This window comes from Capsicum annuum, chromosome 4 (genome assembly GCF_002878395.1).
Source record: "Capsicum annuum cultivar UCD-10X-F1 chromosome 4, UCD10Xv1.1, whole genome shotgun sequence".
NCBI lineage: Eukaryota > Viridiplantae > Streptophyta > Magnoliopsida > Solanales > Solanaceae > Capsicum > Capsicum annuum.
Genome location: NC_061114.1, coordinates 230,960,658 through 230,978,104, shown reverse-complemented (window position 1 = coordinate 230,978,104; position 17,447 = coordinate 230,960,658). Strand labels below are relative to the sequence as shown.

The window sequence follows — 17,447 nt, the reverse complement described above, 5'->3', positions numbered from 1 at the left end:
TTCAAAAGTTGCGTCGTATTTTTACTATATCACCCCTAATTAATTATTATAAGTCATTTATATATTAAAAAATTAATAGTATTTAATTAAAACAAGAAAATATGTGTTTATAACATGTTCATTGCAGCTGCTTGAACCATAATTTTACTAAATATTTCTATTTTATAGAAAAGCTGGTTTGACATGGGATAGAAATGACATAACAAATTTATCTAAAGTAATTTGGTCATTCACTTCAAACAATTGAATAATTTTCTACCAAACACTTGGAAATACCATCAATCAACAATATAAAATATCTGCTGACTCTACTTCCACGCGTACCCTTTCTTTGCCTTTGAAATTTTTTCGCAAATTTATATTTCTCTTACGCCTTAATTTCTGGTAAATTATCTTCATTTCACCGCCTTAATTTCTGGTAAATTCAAGCTTCGTAAATTGGAGAAATTTGGGAATCTTCATTTCACCGCCTTAATTTTTGGTAAATTCAAGTATGAACTATATGTCACTGCTGTGATAGTGTTAATTTTCAGCGTGCTTATGAATTTGATTTCGATCTGAACTATATGTTACTGTGTTGTTGCTTTTACTTCTTTTTTGTTGTTACATGTGGAGTGGTAGTGTTTCCTATTCTTGATATTTTGGGGGATTTTCAAGATTTTATCTGATTTTCAATTTTTGGAGTCCTATCAAAAGTGAATTTGAGTGATAAAATAGATTATCGTGGTCCGATCCTTTCTTAGATCATATGAATAGTGGAGTTTTGATGCACCAAGTTGTCCTTTTCTAACATTTCAACTGATTTTCATCTTTTGAGGTTTTATCAAAAGTGAAGTTCAGTGGTAGGATAGACCCTTAGTGGTTCAAACTCTTTTCTGAATCCTGCACGTAACGGGAGTTTTAGTGCACTGAGCTGCCCTTTTCAAGATTTCAACTGATTTTTAACTTTTGGAGTTTCATCAAAGGTGAAATTGAGCATATAACGAGAGTTTTAGCGCAACGACCTGTGCTTTTCAAGATTTAAACTAATTTCCAGTTTTTGGGGTTTCATTAGAAGTGAGGTTGAGCTCTATATTTGTTGAAAGATTGATTTTTTTTTTGTCTGAGTTCTTGATATGCTTTATAGTTATGTAAATCCACTGAAAGATTGTTTCTTTTTTGGAATTGTTTTGATTTGCTGGAGAGCTCAACACTTATAGTATAGTATATAAAGGGTTCTTGAAATTTAGTTCAAGATTTTTGTAGGGGCAGGGAGTTTTAGGAGATTTAACCAAAGAACTAATTGCTCGATCTGAGGGGCCTCCAAAAATAGCCTCTCCATCTTCACGAGGTAGTGGTAAGGTCTACGTACACGTATGTTGTTGTTGTCCTTGTAGCCAAGGAACTATTGCTATTATAGATTTTTAGCTAGAAATGTGAGAAAGGTGATAATTTTTGGTATCTTAGTACATCCCTTCCCAAATTGAACTGATACATTTAGATACATACTAAGGTTGATTTTCCATTATTTTCTTCTAAGAATTTAGCAAAGTTAGCATTGGATAAAAGCCCCGTTTGCGGGATTATACTGATTATGTTATTGTAGCATTATAAAAGAAAATATATACAAAAAATGGTGACATAGAAAACCCTCAATTTAATCAATTAAACCATTCTATAAAAATGCAGGTTGTTGGATTCTTTTTTTCATGCTATATAAATAAAGAGATAACACAAATTGGAGAGTGGTAGTTATTGATATGATTGAATGGCTTGATTGGTATGATATGTTGATAGAAGTAGATAAAATTTTCAATTGTACCAAGGGAAAATATTCACTTTCCCCTTCACTAGATGCTTCAAATCCAAAGAGAGATGATATCTGAATTTTCATGATATATATTAATATTCTAGGAGAATATTTCTTAAAATACTCAAATGTGCAAGGTATATGCAACAACTGCTTTATGTGGAATTGATCAACCAATGGTCAATATTTGTTATTATTTTTTCTAACTAAATTTCTTTCAATATTCATCATAAACTTCTAATAATTAGCTTGTATTCTTTCATGCAGCAGGTCTCAGTCATACATTTGCAGAGCCCAACCTGAGGATGATCAACTCTTTTTTTATATCTATGTAAATTATATGTACAGTACCATTTTGCAAAACATGGTTCCTTAATGTTTACATATATATCTATAATAAATTAAAAGTGTGAAGACCCTTATAAAAGTGATTTTAACTTTTTGCTCTTCATTAAAAGATTGTCCTTTAGACAAAAGCGTCTTTTTACTATTTACCTAATACTATTTAATTAATTTTAGGCCTTCAAACCCAACTAAAATCGGATTCTTTCCCCCCTTCTTTTTTAGGACTACGTATATTTTTTTTTTTAAAAAAAAACATGAACTCTATTTTGTATTAAATAAAAGGAAAGCAAAAGTCTATCAAAAACTAAAAAGGGCTAAAAAAAATCACTCTTATTTGTGTTAGTTTAGTTTATTTGGAATTTAAAATATTCAATTATTGATAAATAATTAATGAAAAAAGTAAAAATCAATCATATTTATATAATTTCTTTATTGAAGAAAAAAGTTTTGAACTTCTATAAATTGAGAATTCTTTTAGAAAAATACAATAATATCTAATATGAACATATGGAACAAGATATATTTACTTTTGTTCTTAAATGATTCTTTATTATTTGATTTGAATTTTCTTCTTTTTTTGGTCGATACGTCAAAGAAATATATTTTTGTAATGTTTAATTTACTTACATGCATTGATTTCGTAGTTTTCTTTTGCCAATTTTGTAGGTATCTTGAAGATGATTATGATGATATAGACAATTAATGATCAAAATTCTGAGTCATATAAAATATTATGATTATTTTTTCTTTCTAAAACACCAACCGTAATTTAAGGGGTTGTCAATATATTTTACACCTACCTCATTTGTATCTTTAATATTTACAACTACTATATATCTAATTAAATAAATTCTCTTACTATTTGAATAAATATCGTATTTAGTGTAGCGTTTAAATTTATTATAGTAAGGTACACGCACGAGGCGCATATATAGAAATATGTGCGCTACAAGCTTGTGATCCCCTGACCTTAATCGTACTAATGAAAACATTCTACTGCTCAAACTTCCTACTCCAACATAAATTCTAAAACTTATAAATTACAATCCACATATTCTATTGTTGGATCCATACTGACACGGGTCTTGCACTTCTAGTAATACAAATAGAAACCACATATTAGTTCAATGAAATTTTAAAGAGAGAGAATAAATATTTTTATTTTTTGTTAAGCTGCTATAGATGACATATTGAGACAATAAGTTCGAATCTGCTATATCAATCCTCATTTCGTCGTTTGACGCATTTTAGTCGTGATGAGAAAGGGCGTAGAAGTCCCAGTGCGGAGGTGTGAGAGGTTGACTAGGGATGGGTTCAAACGACGTAGAGGTGAGAAGGGTGATTAGACAGGATATGAAGCAGCTCTAGCTTACCGAGGACATGACCCTAGATAGGAAGTTGTGGAGGAGGCGGATTAGGATAGAAGGTTAGTATGAGTTTAGGATGATTGTATCTTTTGTTGTACTACTTGGTGTATATTGGATATGTTGATTTCTATGGTATTTTATCCTTTGATTATTCGTTGTCTAGATTGTTTTATTTTGAGTCGGGTATGGTATGGTATGGTATGGATGTGAGGTTTCTCTCAAATTTAGTAACAAGTAACATGGAAAGTCAAGAAGTAAAAGTTTACATACAAATGAAGAAAAGGGAAAGCAAGTTACTTCATCTACATAACAAAGATTGAACAGTTGCACGAAGGGGAAGCAAAAATCATGAGACATTATTGATCTTCTACATTCAAAAGCTAAAGAATCACTTGCTAACTTCACAAAATGTTGACGATAGGAGTTGGCCCTGGTGGTGAGGCACCTAAACCTCCGAGAGTCCGATCAATAAGTTTGTGGTACAAATCACACGAAGGGCAAGTGGGAACGGCTATTGATTCCATATCGGCTGGTGTTAATGAGAGAACAAAACTTTTACGACAATGAAGAAGAATCAAGGCAAAAACATATGGTACAGTCAGGGCATCTATTTCTTCCCTTCTGGTGACTTTACTTCCAGTAGTTCAATATTCAGATCGAATGTAGCCCCTGGCTGCACCATGTAAGTTGAATATCCATCAAAACAATATCCATCAAAACTCGGAAACAAAAGAGTAAAGATAATCGATAAAACACAAACCAAACCAAATAAGATATACGCACATCTTCAGCCAAGAACTGATAGTATAAGGGCTGTTTAAACTGCAAGTAGTTTTGTTTTCCCCAATTTGGTCGAGTGGAGCTCAAAACACACCAGTCGCAGGTAATAAGTAAGTTAAATGAGCAAGATGTTTACGGTCAATTTGGCTAAAGGGCACGACAGGAGTGCATCATTTCTAACAGCTATATGCTATAATTCGTCGTGTCAAGAACTTTGGTCGGACTTCTGGTTGCCCCTTGCATAACTAATTACTACTAAACAACAAACAATGTTGTTAGGCCTTGGAATAGATACCAGGATCCCGAAGGCCTTTGAGCACAAGCTACTCTCAAGATAAACTCATTTCTAACTGAATGCAATTTAAAAGTGATACAGCGAATTCATTGACCTTGGTTGATTGACATTTCTTTGGAAAAAAGCAAACCATAACAACAACTTCGTCAACTAAGATAACAAAGAAGGAAACAAAGTCAGGTTCATACCGGAATCTCATTCATTCCCTTTGAACCATATCCAGCTTCTGGAGGAACGATCACAGTCCTCTGAGCAAAACATGCCATAAGACAAGCCACAATTAATGAGGTAGCTGTCAGTTATGTTACACTTTGCTTAACCTTTCAGAGATCAGAATTTGCACATAGAAAAACTATCAGGAAAAAAAGACGTGTTAGGCAGAAATGAAACGTCATCAAACCTTTCCTCCAACTTTCATCCCTTCAGTTATTGTATACATTGCTTTTGGAGGTTTTGGGGCTGCTTGAGCAGAAAATAAACCATTTGGATTGTCCACAAAATCACGTTTCCGCTCTTTCCCTGGAGGAGCTCCAACCTGGAACTCGTAAGGCTACTTAAGAGTAGAAAGACATGTATCAGTGAAGAGTGTAAACCAAGGGCTGCAGTACATGTCTGTTAGTAAGATGTCAACTCAATTTTTGCACACTCATTTCTTCTCAGAAATCATCATAACAGACCTGTGAAATGATACGATTTCCAGCCAACAGTTTAGATTCTCGACTTGAAACTGCAGTAATATTACGATACACACAGTCAAAATGTACCTGCAGGAGTCACGATGGAAGCCAGAAAAAGGTCAGTCTCAACTGGATATCAACATGTGTGCAAATTACAAGAACGACAACCAAACCTGTACAGTGGAGCCCTTTTCAGCTACTGGACCTTTTCCTTCAAGAATATCATAGTATTTCAATCCATCATCTGCTTTAAAACCAATCATCAATAAAGATAATAATCGTGGACTCATATCCATGATATCTCAGGCTCTTTCAATTGACAATCAGGTTATTACTTATATCGACTACATTATTATTTCGCTTTGATTTTGTTATTATATCGGCCCTCAAAAGATTGGTCAAAACTGAAAGCAATGCCATAATGGATGAGAGTTGTCAAAACCAGGGTGGCAACAAATCTTTGGATGAGATATAAGAATTATGGTACACGTTTGCCAAAGTATCGAGCAGTACTTGTGACCAAAATTTTAACCTCAGATAAGAATAAGGATCGCCTAACACCATATAAGGAGGCCAAAGTTGCACATTGCACCCAATATGGGAACTCAACACCTCCTCACCTTAGAACTGGACATCCAGAGTTTGAAAATATAAAATAAGGCCCCAACATCAGGTAAACCATGAGAATTGGGAAGAGTTTAGCTTTGAGACGACGCGAAATGGACTTTTGGGCTTACTAAACACCAAAAGTATACTCATGAGGTGAAATTGTCAAAGACTATATAAGTAGACCAAAGTTCCACGTCTCAAACAAAGTGGAAACTCAACCACCTCAAACTCAAAGTTGATTACTTATCTTGAGAACTTGGTGTTAAGTAAATAATCATCTTTTCCAGCACTATTTAAAAAGCTCATCCTTATACAAGCATAAGTTAGCATTAGTGACCATATTTTGTACTCCCTCCATTTCAATTTGTTTATCTTTCTTTCCTTTTTAGGGGTGTTTGGATTAACTTTTAATAAGGAGCTTATAAGCCAAAAGTACTACTCTACTTTTGTGTTTTGGCTTATTTTGACACTTTTTAACTTTGTCAAACACCACCAAAATTTAAAAAAAAATGCTTAAAAGCTAAAAGCATCTAAAAATAAGTCAATCCAGACACCCACTTAGTCCGTTTCCAGAAGAATGTGTCTTTCCCTTTTTGACAGCTTTTGTTCCAAAGAACATTCTACGTACCTTTAATTTAAGAGCACAAAATTCAAAAAGTCTTCTTTACCTTCTTAAATTCTTGCGAAGTCAAAACCAGACAAACAAATTGAAACGAGGGAGTAGCTACTAAGAAGCAAAAAAGGGGAAACTCCAAGTATCATTTCAAATCAACACCTTTATTATGAGTTCTAACTTCAATGAACATATACGAGTAATGGTAAAAGTTGAAACTTTTATAGACTACCAGAAACAGGACTCGGAAATTGCATCCAATGGGAAAATATCTCCAAGATTTTTAGAGTCAAAAAATGCAAAAAAGTAATACTTAATGAATAGGGAAGAGAGACTAACAGGTAGTGTGATAGTCTTCAAGAGGGATGTTCTTCTTATTGCGCCTCTCTCTAGCTATGGATGGTTGAGCAACCAAATTGAGGCTAAGGGGCAACACAGAAACGAGAATTCCAGTTCTTCTTGAAATGGGAAACTGTAAAAACACCTGCTTTAGCTGATGGTCAGTCTGGCCACTGCAGGAATTTGATGAATTTTTTATGATGCATGATCCTTGAATGTTCAGTGTTGCAGCCATGGTGGCTTCAAGGATTTTTCAACAAGTATCCTATTCTGTCATTCTTGATTGGCTCTATCCTAACTGAGGCCGTTGAAGTAGTTAAAGGGGCCAAATAGTCATTTCCATTACAACAATATCCTATGCCCCCTCTTCTTTTTTTTTTTTTAGTTTTTTTATCGGGTTTCAGTAATACCCGACTAATTTGGATTCGCGAACCAAGGCAACTCTACATCCACGGTGATTTAATTAGGATGAAGTGATATACAATTTGAGCTAAAAATGTTACTCCATCCGTTTCAAAAAAAATGATCCACTTTGACATGACATGAAGTTTAAGAAGATTTTGAATTTTGTGGTTTTAAATTAAAGTCTAAAGATATACCAAATGTATCAAAATATCCTTCAATCTTGTGGTCGTAAACATGTCATGTGAAAAGTTAAAATTAAAAAGGAAAAGGGTCATTCTTTTTTAAACAGACTAAAAAAGAAAGTAGATCATTCTTGATGAAGTAACTAAAAACGTAAAAGAATACAGTCCAAAAAGTTTGAGTTACTTTGGTAACAGCGTGGATAAATTTAATAGTATAGATATGAAACTCAAAAAATCAATGGTGTATTTTTGACCCTTGAATCAAAAATTTAATGATTGTTCGCATATTACCTATGCTATATGGTTCAGTTGGAGCTATTAATATAGTACTATTCATCTGCCATTGGTCATAAAAAATTTTCTTTTTGCAAATTAGCTTATCGACTAGCACACCTTTTCTAATTCTCTCTACATATTGGAGTGTCTGTGAAAGAAAGATGGATGCATTCTACTCTCACTTGAGAAAGAGCGAAAAATTGAGAAGCCGAAAATGAACACCTAACTGTATATCTCAAGATAAAACGAGTTTGAGCAAATACAGTGCTAGTCTCGCGGTAATCGTGAAGAAAATTGATTTTGCTGGGAATCACTAGGAACAAATACAGGAAGTTGACCGCCTCTTTGTGTTCTACCCTGATAGTAACTCCGCGGAGTACCAGCAGCAGACAATGTACCACTAGCTCTTGCCCCTCTGTACATGTTTTCGTTCAGTAAAGGCCCTCCGAAAAATATAGATTGACCTGTGTATGTAAGCTCTGTTCCAGAAATTTGGGAAGTAGAACCAGCACCCCTGTTAGTATTAGCAGAAACGAATCTCCCGGCTTCTTGATCCCAGAAAACTGATGACCTTGTACTCTCTGGAGTGCCCATGTTGTTCTTTCTTGTGGAGGATCCCTCTGAGAGAATATCAGGGGCAGGAGATTCGTTCTCGTGGCATGCTTTTGCTGACCAAGGAGACTGATCTGCAGATGACTGATAGACTGGATTGAAGTGATCTCTATTTGAAGGGTGATGCTGCAGTGCTAATGGGGATGGGGTTAGGTTAGGGGCAAGAGGACTGCTTAAGTTACTCATGCTGTGGCCACATGTTTCAATATCCTCTCTGCTGGCACGACTGGGTGGATATGAGCTTTTGGAAGGAGACAACCTTGATGTCCCAGCTCTAGCATTATTGTCATAAAATCCGTGATTAGTACTTGCCGGACTGCTTCTACCACTCATGCCACTGGACAAATGATCAGTGTCATAAGGATGATGCTTGGCACCAACTGGACGTAGAACAGATGATGAAGCTCTAGCCTTCACACCAGCCTTGATTGCTTCAGTGGAATCTAACTTCGCAAGCTTCCATGCACTAATGCGTACTGGACGATGTGATGCCTTTTTGTCCTTGTCTAGTGCATCAGGATCAACAGTAGATGGCAATCGTCCAGGCTCAAGATGAGGAATAATTTCATCCTGCACGGGGTGTTTAAAAGGAATGAAATTAGCATCACGGTTCTTTAATTTGACTGATTTGCACAAGGACAAGGGATGTAACTTAGATTCATAGTTGCTCAAGTCAAAACATATCCAGAAGAACTCCCCCAACACCCTCACTCCATCCACAGAAAAAGGAGAACATAGTCAACTTCACATAAAACTCAAAATCCTACTCCTCCTGTACTATTGTTGGTCGCTTGTACAAAAATAGAAGCACAAAAGAAGTAAACCTGATGATCCATGAAGATTCTTGGAGGAGTACACCAAGCACCTTTATGTTGCAAGCTCATCCCAACAGAACTTCTTCCACTGATGGCAGTCACTGCAGAGCTGGTCGGTGATGATGGCAAACTCTGCTGATCACCTTCATCTACAGAGGGTCCAGGCGGCTCGCTTTGAGATCTCATTGCAACAACGTACTCATAGGTTGTAATACCCTGTAATACAGCACCATAGCAGAACCAGAATATCTTTTATACATAAGCATGCACATAGGCAAAATCAAAAACCAAAAAAGGAATGAGGATGAATGAACATACCTTACGAATGAGAATAATGTGGAAGAAAAATAATTCACCTAAAGGTACGGTTGCAAGTAAAGAAACAGCAGTACATAAGGCCTGAAACAGAAAGGAAAAACAAAAGATTAAACCCAAAGAGAACAAGAAAAGGCACAAAAGAATGCAAGAGAACCAAGGAAAAAAGGGTATTTCATTTAGTGAAGCGGTCAACAACAACAATCAACAAAAAGGAAAGGTTTTGGGCATCTGATATTTGACACAATTTTTTTATTTTTTTTTGAGGATAGTAACAATGATATTTGACACAATATAACAACAGATTGGTGATGAAATGGCTGTGGAGATTCACTTCAGACGAACAAGCTTTATGGAAAGATGTGATTAGTGAAAAGTATGGAAGTGAGGGATCATATTACTAAAAACAGTTACCATTTTCTATGGGGTTAGCTATGGAGAAACATAAGGAACCTTTGGCTGCAATTTGTGTGCAATATTGGGTCTAAATTGGTGATGGTACAAAAGTTCCTACAGGAATGATAATCGGATTGGCCATACTGCTCTCAAAGAACAGTTTCTAAATCTCCACATGTTCTCCTTAATGCAAGAAGCAAGTTTAGATTTCAATCAGGAGGAATCTGAATGATTGGAAAATGGGAGGATTTGCTGAATTTTACTGGCTCAATAATATGATTTTCACGGTAAATTCATGCTTATGACAATAACTAATATGAACGCTGGGGGCATACAGAAACTTTTGGCCTTGGAGACAGATTTGGAGGACAAATCTCCTTATAAGGTGATGTGTTTTTTATGGTTGGTGGCTCAAAAAGCATACTTAACAGCAGAACTTACAAAGAAGACGGAAGAGTGACTCATTTGTTTCTGCATTGTTCCATCATTGATCAATTATGGCAATTGTTCATTAACATGGTGGGACTAAAATGGTATTTGTCTAGAGATACTGGAGAGCTGCTAAAGAGCTGGTACATTAGGAGATAAGCAAGAACCAAAAGAAATTGCAGTACACTATCCCTGAGTGCATATGGACTGCTTGGAGGAAAGGAATGTGAGGTACTTTGACGATTAAGGAAACTCTATCTTGAAGATCAAGATGAACTGTTTGCTTTCTATTTTGTTTCAAGTGTAAATAGTATTATAATACTGATGCTGAAGAAGTGATAGAATCCCTGTTAAGAATAGAAGGGATATACTTCCGCTTTTAATTGTAAATACTTTTGACAGCACCTCCTTTGCAATTTTATATCGCATTTACCATTTCTCAGAAAAGGCACAAAATATTACTTATATAGCTGCAACAACGGAACAAATCCCAAGCAGCACTAAATGTCATATATAGTGCGATTCTGGCACTATGATATGCACACCTTCAAATTTATGAGCTGCTTCAAGGGCCATGAAACTTATAAATGTTATTTTATTCTTCCTTCGGAAAGTTGCTTCAACCAGTCTAAGACTTGTGAACTTAGCATAGTGGATAACGCATCTGAAAATTCTAACTACAAGACCAGTCTAAGACACACACAACTCCCACAGTAAATTAAGGTCGTCAAAGATAACTTAGAAAATGCAGTACACACAGCATCCAAATACTAGCATAACAATTGGAATAGTTCTTCTGCAAGCAACAAGCTAGTTTACATACCACTACAATAGCAAATGGAGGCCTAGAGAATCCTTCTCCGAGCCTCTCTGTTATCTGATTTTCTGTAGCTTTCTTATCGACAAAACATCTAACTAGGACTGCAATGCCCACTCCACATTCAAAGACAAGCTGACATGCAAAGGAACATATTTAGTAAAGAAAGGGTGAAGAAATGACTATGCCTTTTCAAACATTAAAGAGGAGATAAAATGAAAGAATAATAGTGTGGCATACCCAAACAAAGCTGAAAGCCATCAGGCACACAAATGTGATGTAGTTTTTCCTTCCCACACAATTATTCAACCACTGTAAAAAGTACACATCCGAAATGACATTAAATGTGATGAAAATGACAGAAAATTCATAATGACTGCAAGACGGAGATGTGAACTAGTGTACATTACTAACAACATCGAATGAAATATAGTTGTGATGTAATATATATTTTCCAAGAACACCCTTATCTTGAACTTCTCAAATGAAAAATCAGATTCAGCATATTCCTCAAATTCAAACAATTGTGCCATGTCAAAGTAAAATACAACGAACTTCGAACAACAGAAAACTAAACAAGAAGACAAATCATATTTGAACTCACACGGCAGTGATGATCAAATCCATCAACACATTTGTCACAACTTCTACAGTGTTTACTGAACTTCCGAACCTGCATAAGAAAAAATACCCCTATTCATGCTTCTTTACTATACCCAATGGAAGTCTGAACATTTAGGTGTAGTTGCAGAAGAAAGACACACTGTAGATGGAGGATAGATTAGAGAGCGAAGCAGATGAGAAGTGGTATACCTCAGCATTACACAATGTGCAGAACAAAGCTTCGTCATCTCCACTAGAGTGCAGCGACTGATCATCCTTCCTGCAGTCTTCAATGACAAAACAACAACAGAGGACCCCTCCAAGTTTTCCACAACAACCTGAGGCATCACTTCCTCCATCTCGGAACCCTTCCTTGCTGGGACCCCCTGCAGCAAATATATCACCTATCACAAGCAGTTTGAGATGTGAATAGAAGATGAAACATGGTTAAATTACCAAATGGATACCAATGTTCCATCTTTCACCCACTCCCTCCTCAACAAGACGAAGTGACAAAAGTCGTATACAGAACACTTGATAGTCTTTTTTCATTTTTTTCATCTATTGTAATACTTGACTCTTTTTTAGTTCATATATAACAGTAAAACTTAATACTTATTTCTTAAAATTTTGTTCAATTATATTTTCAGAAGTCTACAAGGTCAATGTCAGGGTTTACTAGTTATGTTCAATTCATACCTAATAGACATATTAATTGCTCTTCACTTACCAACCAAATAATTAATTTGGATGTACCTTCAGGTAGTTCTAATCCCATTGTAGATTTAACTTTATCAAAGGAAGATAAATAAGAGGATCATATTGCATCCAAAAACTAACCCGGCAACTCTATTTCATTATGTGACTGATAGGCTGTCGACTTGTCAGCTTCAATGAGAATCCCAGGATCAGCAGGATCAATTGCTGTGCATCTAACATAGAGTGTGAACACACACAGAGCCTGAAAGCAAGAGTTAAAAGATGATAAGAAGTAACAAGAAAGTGAAACATGAACAGAGTGTTTGCAATAAAAATAGCAAGGAACTCCATCCCTATTGCACTCACCAAGAAGGAATAAACACCAATTGCTATATACTCAAAGATGTCTTTTCCTAGAAATGGAGCAAAAAATGCATAGAAGGCAACAGATAGCAGGCAGAAAACTGTTATAGCCACAACCTGCACAGCAACATGGAATAATGAGTACACAATCTTCAAGTTGCACAACAGCAATAGGTAATACTTACTAATCATAAAGGCCAATAATCCCACTTTGTGGGATGGGAATACACTGGGTTTGTTGTTGTTGTTGTATAAAGGCCAATAATATATGATGTCACTAATCATAAGGAATGGGCCTTCCAGAAGAACTTCAATTCAAATTTATAATTCAGAGACTTGAGAAATAGAAAATGAGTACAGAAGTAAGAAACGCATGCTGATCAACACGCACAGAAAACCCAATGAAGTATATCAGTTTGTCAAATGACGGCAAGAAAGAATACCACGGGGACCAAACTAAAAGGATAAATATGGACTGTTGCATTAGCGATCCAGTGAAAGCAATTCAGAGCTAAAACCTCTTTAGACTAAATTTTAAAGTTTGTCCAACAAAGAACTGGATGACACACATATGCATTATTGCATTAAGAGGGATGGAAAGCTTGATCTCACTAGCAGTCACAAAAGTGCTAATCTTGTCACATTGCAGGGCAATCACCATAAACTTTTAAAAGAATCAGAGCACAAAAATAATAATAAAGAATCCGGCCAAATAAATTTTCTACCAAAAACTAGAACTCGAACTCCTTTGCTTCAAATTCATCACAGACCTAAAACCAACTAACACAAATTCAGATAAAACAACTGTAACTCAAGTCAAATTCCTACTCATAAGTCAAAGATCACATTTTTTGATAATGCAAAACACTATAAAGTTCTTACAGTAAATGTAACTAAGATTTTGAGCAAATCCCAAATCCACAAAGTAAAACCAACTAGCAAATCACTTAAAAAGCAAAAATAAAGTGTGTCAAAGTACAGTTGACTAAAAGAAACAAATCACTAATGTAGCCCAAAAAAAAAAAAAAGACTACTTTAAAACCCAAAAAGATCTAACACCAACATTATAACTTTCCAAGTAATACAATTACAATAAAGAGCAAAAAAAAGAACCTGAAAAGAGTGAGCCGGTAGTTGCCACCCATGTCGCCTAGCCATAGAGAACCGAACCGAGTCGACCCGGTTCAACTCAAACCATAAACTACAAACCCCAACACTCCAAATTACACCAATGTGTTCACTACTAGTACTAAAGTAAAAAAAATATTAAAAATTGTTGTTTTTTTTCTGCTGTAAATGCAATGAACTTACTAGAAAATTCTGCTATAAAAAAATGAGAAATTAACAATGACCCAGATAATAAAATCAGAAAATAAAACGATCCATTAACTTAGATTTTTTCAGTTTTAGTAAAAATTGTTACTTTTCTTTTTTCTGCTAAAAATGAACTTATTTCAAGATTCTGCTGTGAAAAATGAGAATTTAACAATGACCCAGATAATAAAATCAAGAAATAAAACAACCCATCAACTCAGATTTTTAGTTTCAGTTTTAGGGTTTGTAGAAATTGAAGAAGATGGAAAGATTGGAAGTGGGAAGGAAGTGGGTGAGCAAAATAAGGAAGTATAAAACATAATGCAGCAAAAGTGTAACTAAGGTAAGACGAAAAGTGCTTTTTTCTGTTACTAGTATGGTAAATGGAAAGATCTAAAACGGAAATTTCAAAAAATAAAAACAAGAAAAAAAAAAATTTCGACTATGACATACAGCCGGCTACTTTACCCCTAAAAAAAAATAAATAATAAAAAATAATTAAAACTGAATTTGTATTTTATTGACGATAAAAAAAAAAATTGAAATATTTTGAAATTCTGTAAATTTTAACTATCTTCAAAGAATAATGAAATAGTAATATTTTGAAATTTTTTGACGAAAAAAGGAAAAAGAAAATTCTTTATGACCAGACGGCTTCAAAAAATTTCCTTATTCAATTGTTTTGGTTCTATTTAATTTTTCCTTTTTTCAAACTTTTGTTCCGTCTTTATAGGTTAGGTAGTTCTATAAATGCTCTGAATATGATACATTATTTTATTTGATGTAAAGAAATAAATATACATTTTACAATATAATGAAAATAAAGTTTTATAATGAATCGTATGTTAATTTTTTTAGTTTTCACCTTTTGATGTGGTTAACAGAGTCCTCGAGCTACCAAAAATGTGCAGTTTTTTTTTTTCCTTTTTTTTATTTAAATTGTACTTTACTATCACGATGAGATCGTATTAGAGATCAATCCTTAATATTTTTTTTTTTTTAATGATGGACGAATTGATGCGACATATTCAAGTTGGGGAGATGTCTTGATATATGTTACTCCATTTACTTATGAGATAGCATTGATCGGTGAAACATACAACGATAGCAGTGGCGGATGTAGCATATATCCAGGAGGTTCATCCGACCCTCTTTCGGTAAAAAATTACACTATTTATACACGGTTAAAATTATTTTTTATGTATATAGTATATGTTGAACCCCCTTCGACTAGTTTGTATGTGCACTTTCGAACCCCCTTAATGAACATCTTGGCTCCGCCACTGAACGATAGACTAGAAGTTTGAAGATAGACTTTTGAATCTAAAGATTACAGGTTAAGCAGGACGAAATATAGTATATTGGATGTAAGTTTAGGTCATAATGCATGAAGCGGTTGTAGAAGCGAAGATCAATACATGAGTCGTGTCCAATGTAGAAAGATTCAAGTATATATAACGAGTTTATAATTCAAGAAAAGGTGGAGATTGATGATGATGCCAAACATCATATTAGAGTGAGGTCGTTAAATGATGACTCGAGTTTAGGACATTACGTGATAAGAAGTAAGAACATTGTTCTACATAGTTATGATGTAGTATTAATCGATGAGACATGCAATGATAGGCTTCTGAATCTAACGATTACAGGTTAAGCAAGACGAAAATATAGTATATTGAATGTAAGTTTAGGTCATAATGCATGAAGCGGAAGTGGAAATAAAGATTAATACACAAGTCATGCTCAGAGAGAAAGTTTCAAGTAGAACGTCTCCACAATCTAAGGAAAAGTAGAGATTGATGATAACGCCAAATATCGTATTGAAGTAAGATGATTAAATGATGACTCGAGTTTAGGGTATTACATGATAAGAAGAAAAAACGCTATTCTACATGGTGATGATTAGACCTTCATTATTATACAGAAAAAATATTGATCAATCAAAAATACTTATCTGAAGAAAATATGTTTTAGTGAAAATTCTTCCTAATTCTTATTTTGTTGGTCATTATTAAAACTGAAAAAAGTTAGATGATGTAAAAAATATATATATATATATATTATGAAACCCATCATTAACATCTTTACATGTTTGACAAGAGATCAACCACTAGTTAAAAAAGTCTAATTAATTTTGATGATTTCTTAGGATAGCAAAAAGGAAACAAAATTATTAAAGCCAAGAAGATCATATAAAATAAGATAAAGTTAAAAGTAAAGTACTTATTATTTAAATGATGACTGAATAGAATCAATGAAAACTATAATTGAAATGCATGTGGATGTTTAGGTAAGTGTAACAATAATGAAATTATTATTAATATAAACAGCTTTGACCTTTAGACATTTGCTTAAAAAAAAGTGAATTGTCTATCCAATTAAACTAAAGTTTGTTTCTTTGTTTTTTTCATAATGGACTTGGATATTTGTCTCGGCTAATAAGATCCAAACTGACAGGCTCTTTTTTCATGATGACATCATTTTGTTTTTTATTATTTTGTAATAAATTCATAATTATTATTTCTTGATAACGTTGAAAAAATTTATACAATCAATTGCTCAATAATCAGTAATTGAGATGGAAAAAAAGAAACTGAAAAGATTATAAAGATGGATAAATGTGGAAAAAATGAATAAATTAAAAAAAGAGTGGGGTTTTATCTTTTTTTTTTATTTTCTTATTATAAAAAGATCTAAGAAGTGGAAGATCCACTTTGATGAATCTATGGCATATTTTCAAAGTAATCAACTTTGGGTATTGATCCCAAATATTATGTAAAGCTAAGTTACTCGGACTCTTAAAAATGTCTATAAGTGCGTGCCAGATCCTTAAAAAATAGTGTAGTTTTGAAGAATTCGACACGAATGCGGTAACTTTTTTTAAAAGTCCGAGCAACTTAGGTATAAAGAGTGCTGCCTAGCTGTTTTTTCATTCCACTAAAATTATAGTAGTTCATGATTCTACTTTAAATTTAATATACTTGGGAGAACAAAGTCATCCTCATTGAATATATATATATATATATATTGAGTTGTTTTGATATTTTTTATGTTTAATTCCGTCATTACTCGCCGATATTAATTGACTTTTAAGTAATTCATGCACTCTATCTCATCTTGTTCTATTCAACCCTAATAATAATGATGAGGAAATGGCTATTTATTGAAATGATTCTTCAATATTAAGTTAACAACTTGATGTATGGTATATTTGAATTAATATCAAACTGCAACCAACCAACTTCAAATTGCAATCAAGTTGACAACTAACATATTTCCTGTTGTAGATATTTGTCACCAAATATCTTGCTAAACTCAATTTTAAAAAATGATACGTTTTTGACAGTTAAAAGTTGTATAATTTAAAGAAACCTGTATCACCGTGTGAGAGTTTGTCTTACAACTTG

The 17,447-nt window shown here is 34.0% G+C and overlaps 2 protein-coding genes and 1 long non-coding RNA gene across 4 annotated transcripts; 1 reads left to right on the top strand and 2 right to left on the bottom strand.

The window, feature by feature from the left end:
- Window positions 1–268: 268 nt before the first annotated feature.
- Window positions 269–2,205, top strand: LOC107869377. Its single transcript, XR_001673796.2, has 2 exons — window positions 269–491; window positions 2,057–2,205. It is a non-coding gene; the product is annotated as an uncharacterized LOC107869377 (long non-coding RNA).
- A 1,543-nt stretch (window positions 2,206–3,748) lies between these two features.
- On the bottom strand, window positions 3,749–7,174 carry LOC107866772 (peptidyl-prolyl cis-trans isomerase FKBP18, chloroplastic). The gene is made up of 6 exons (XM_016712734.2): window positions 6,815–7,174; window positions 5,427–5,497; window positions 5,254–5,340; window positions 4,977–5,126; window positions 4,765–4,824; window positions 3,749–4,174 (listed from the first exon to the last, which is right to left on the bottom strand). The coding sequence occupies exons 1-6, from the start codon at window positions 7,047–7,049 to the stop codon at window positions 4,109–4,111; spliced, it is 669 nt and encodes a 222-aa protein (XP_016568220.2). The 5' UTR covers window positions 7,050–7,174; the 3' UTR covers window positions 3,749–4,108.
- A 703-nt stretch (window positions 7,175–7,877) lies between these two features.
- On the bottom strand, window positions 7,878–14,471 carry LOC107866773 (protein S-acyltransferase 21). Of its 2 annotated transcripts, none has more exons than XM_016712735.2 (10): window positions 13,840–14,471; window positions 12,730–12,843; window positions 12,505–12,625; window positions 11,875–12,068; window positions 11,666–11,734; window positions 11,302–11,373; window positions 11,068–11,196; window positions 9,423–9,503; window positions 9,114–9,320; window positions 7,878–8,859 (listed from the first exon to the last, which is right to left on the bottom strand). In XM_016712735.2, the coding sequence occupies exons 1-10, from the start codon at window positions 13,882–13,884 to the stop codon at window positions 7,945–7,947; spliced, it is 1,947 nt and encodes a 648-aa protein (XP_016568221.1). In that variant the 5' UTR covers window positions 13,885–14,471; the 3' UTR covers window positions 7,878–7,944. The 2 variants fall into 2 exon arrangements, with proteins under 2 accessions (XP_016568221.1, XP_016568222.1); XM_016712736.2 differs by having other exon boundaries at window positions 11,875–12,050; window positions 13,840–14,468.
- Window positions 14,472–17,447: the final 2,976 nt, after the last annotated feature.

Excerpts from the sequence above, each read along its gene's own strand:
- LOC107866772 (XM_016712734.2), bottom strand. The coding sequence starts at position 7,049 with ATGGCTGCAACACTGAACATTCAAGGATCATGCATCATAAAAAATTCA. Across the intron at positions 4,825-4,976 it reads GGATGAAAGTTGGAGGAAAG|AGGACTGTGATCGTTCCTCC; the intron begins GTTTGATGACGT and ends TGTTTTGCTCAG. Across the intron at positions 4,175-4,764 it reads AGGGAATGAATGAGATTCCG|CCAGGGGCTACATTCGATCT; the intron begins GTATGAACCTGA and ends TACATGGTGCAG.
- LOC107866773 (XM_016712735.2), bottom strand. The coding sequence starts at position 13,884 with ATGGCTAGGCGACATGGGTGGCAACTACCGGCTCACTCTTTTCAG. Across the intron at positions 12,844-13,839 it reads TACCGGCTCACTCTTTTCAG|GTTGTGGCTATAACAGTTTT; the intron begins GTTCTTTTTTTT and ends GTTGCTGTGCAG. Across the intron at positions 8,860-9,113 it reads GAATCTTCATGGATCATCAG|GATGAAATTATTCCTCATCT; the intron begins GTTTACTTCTTT and ends CACCCCGTGCAG.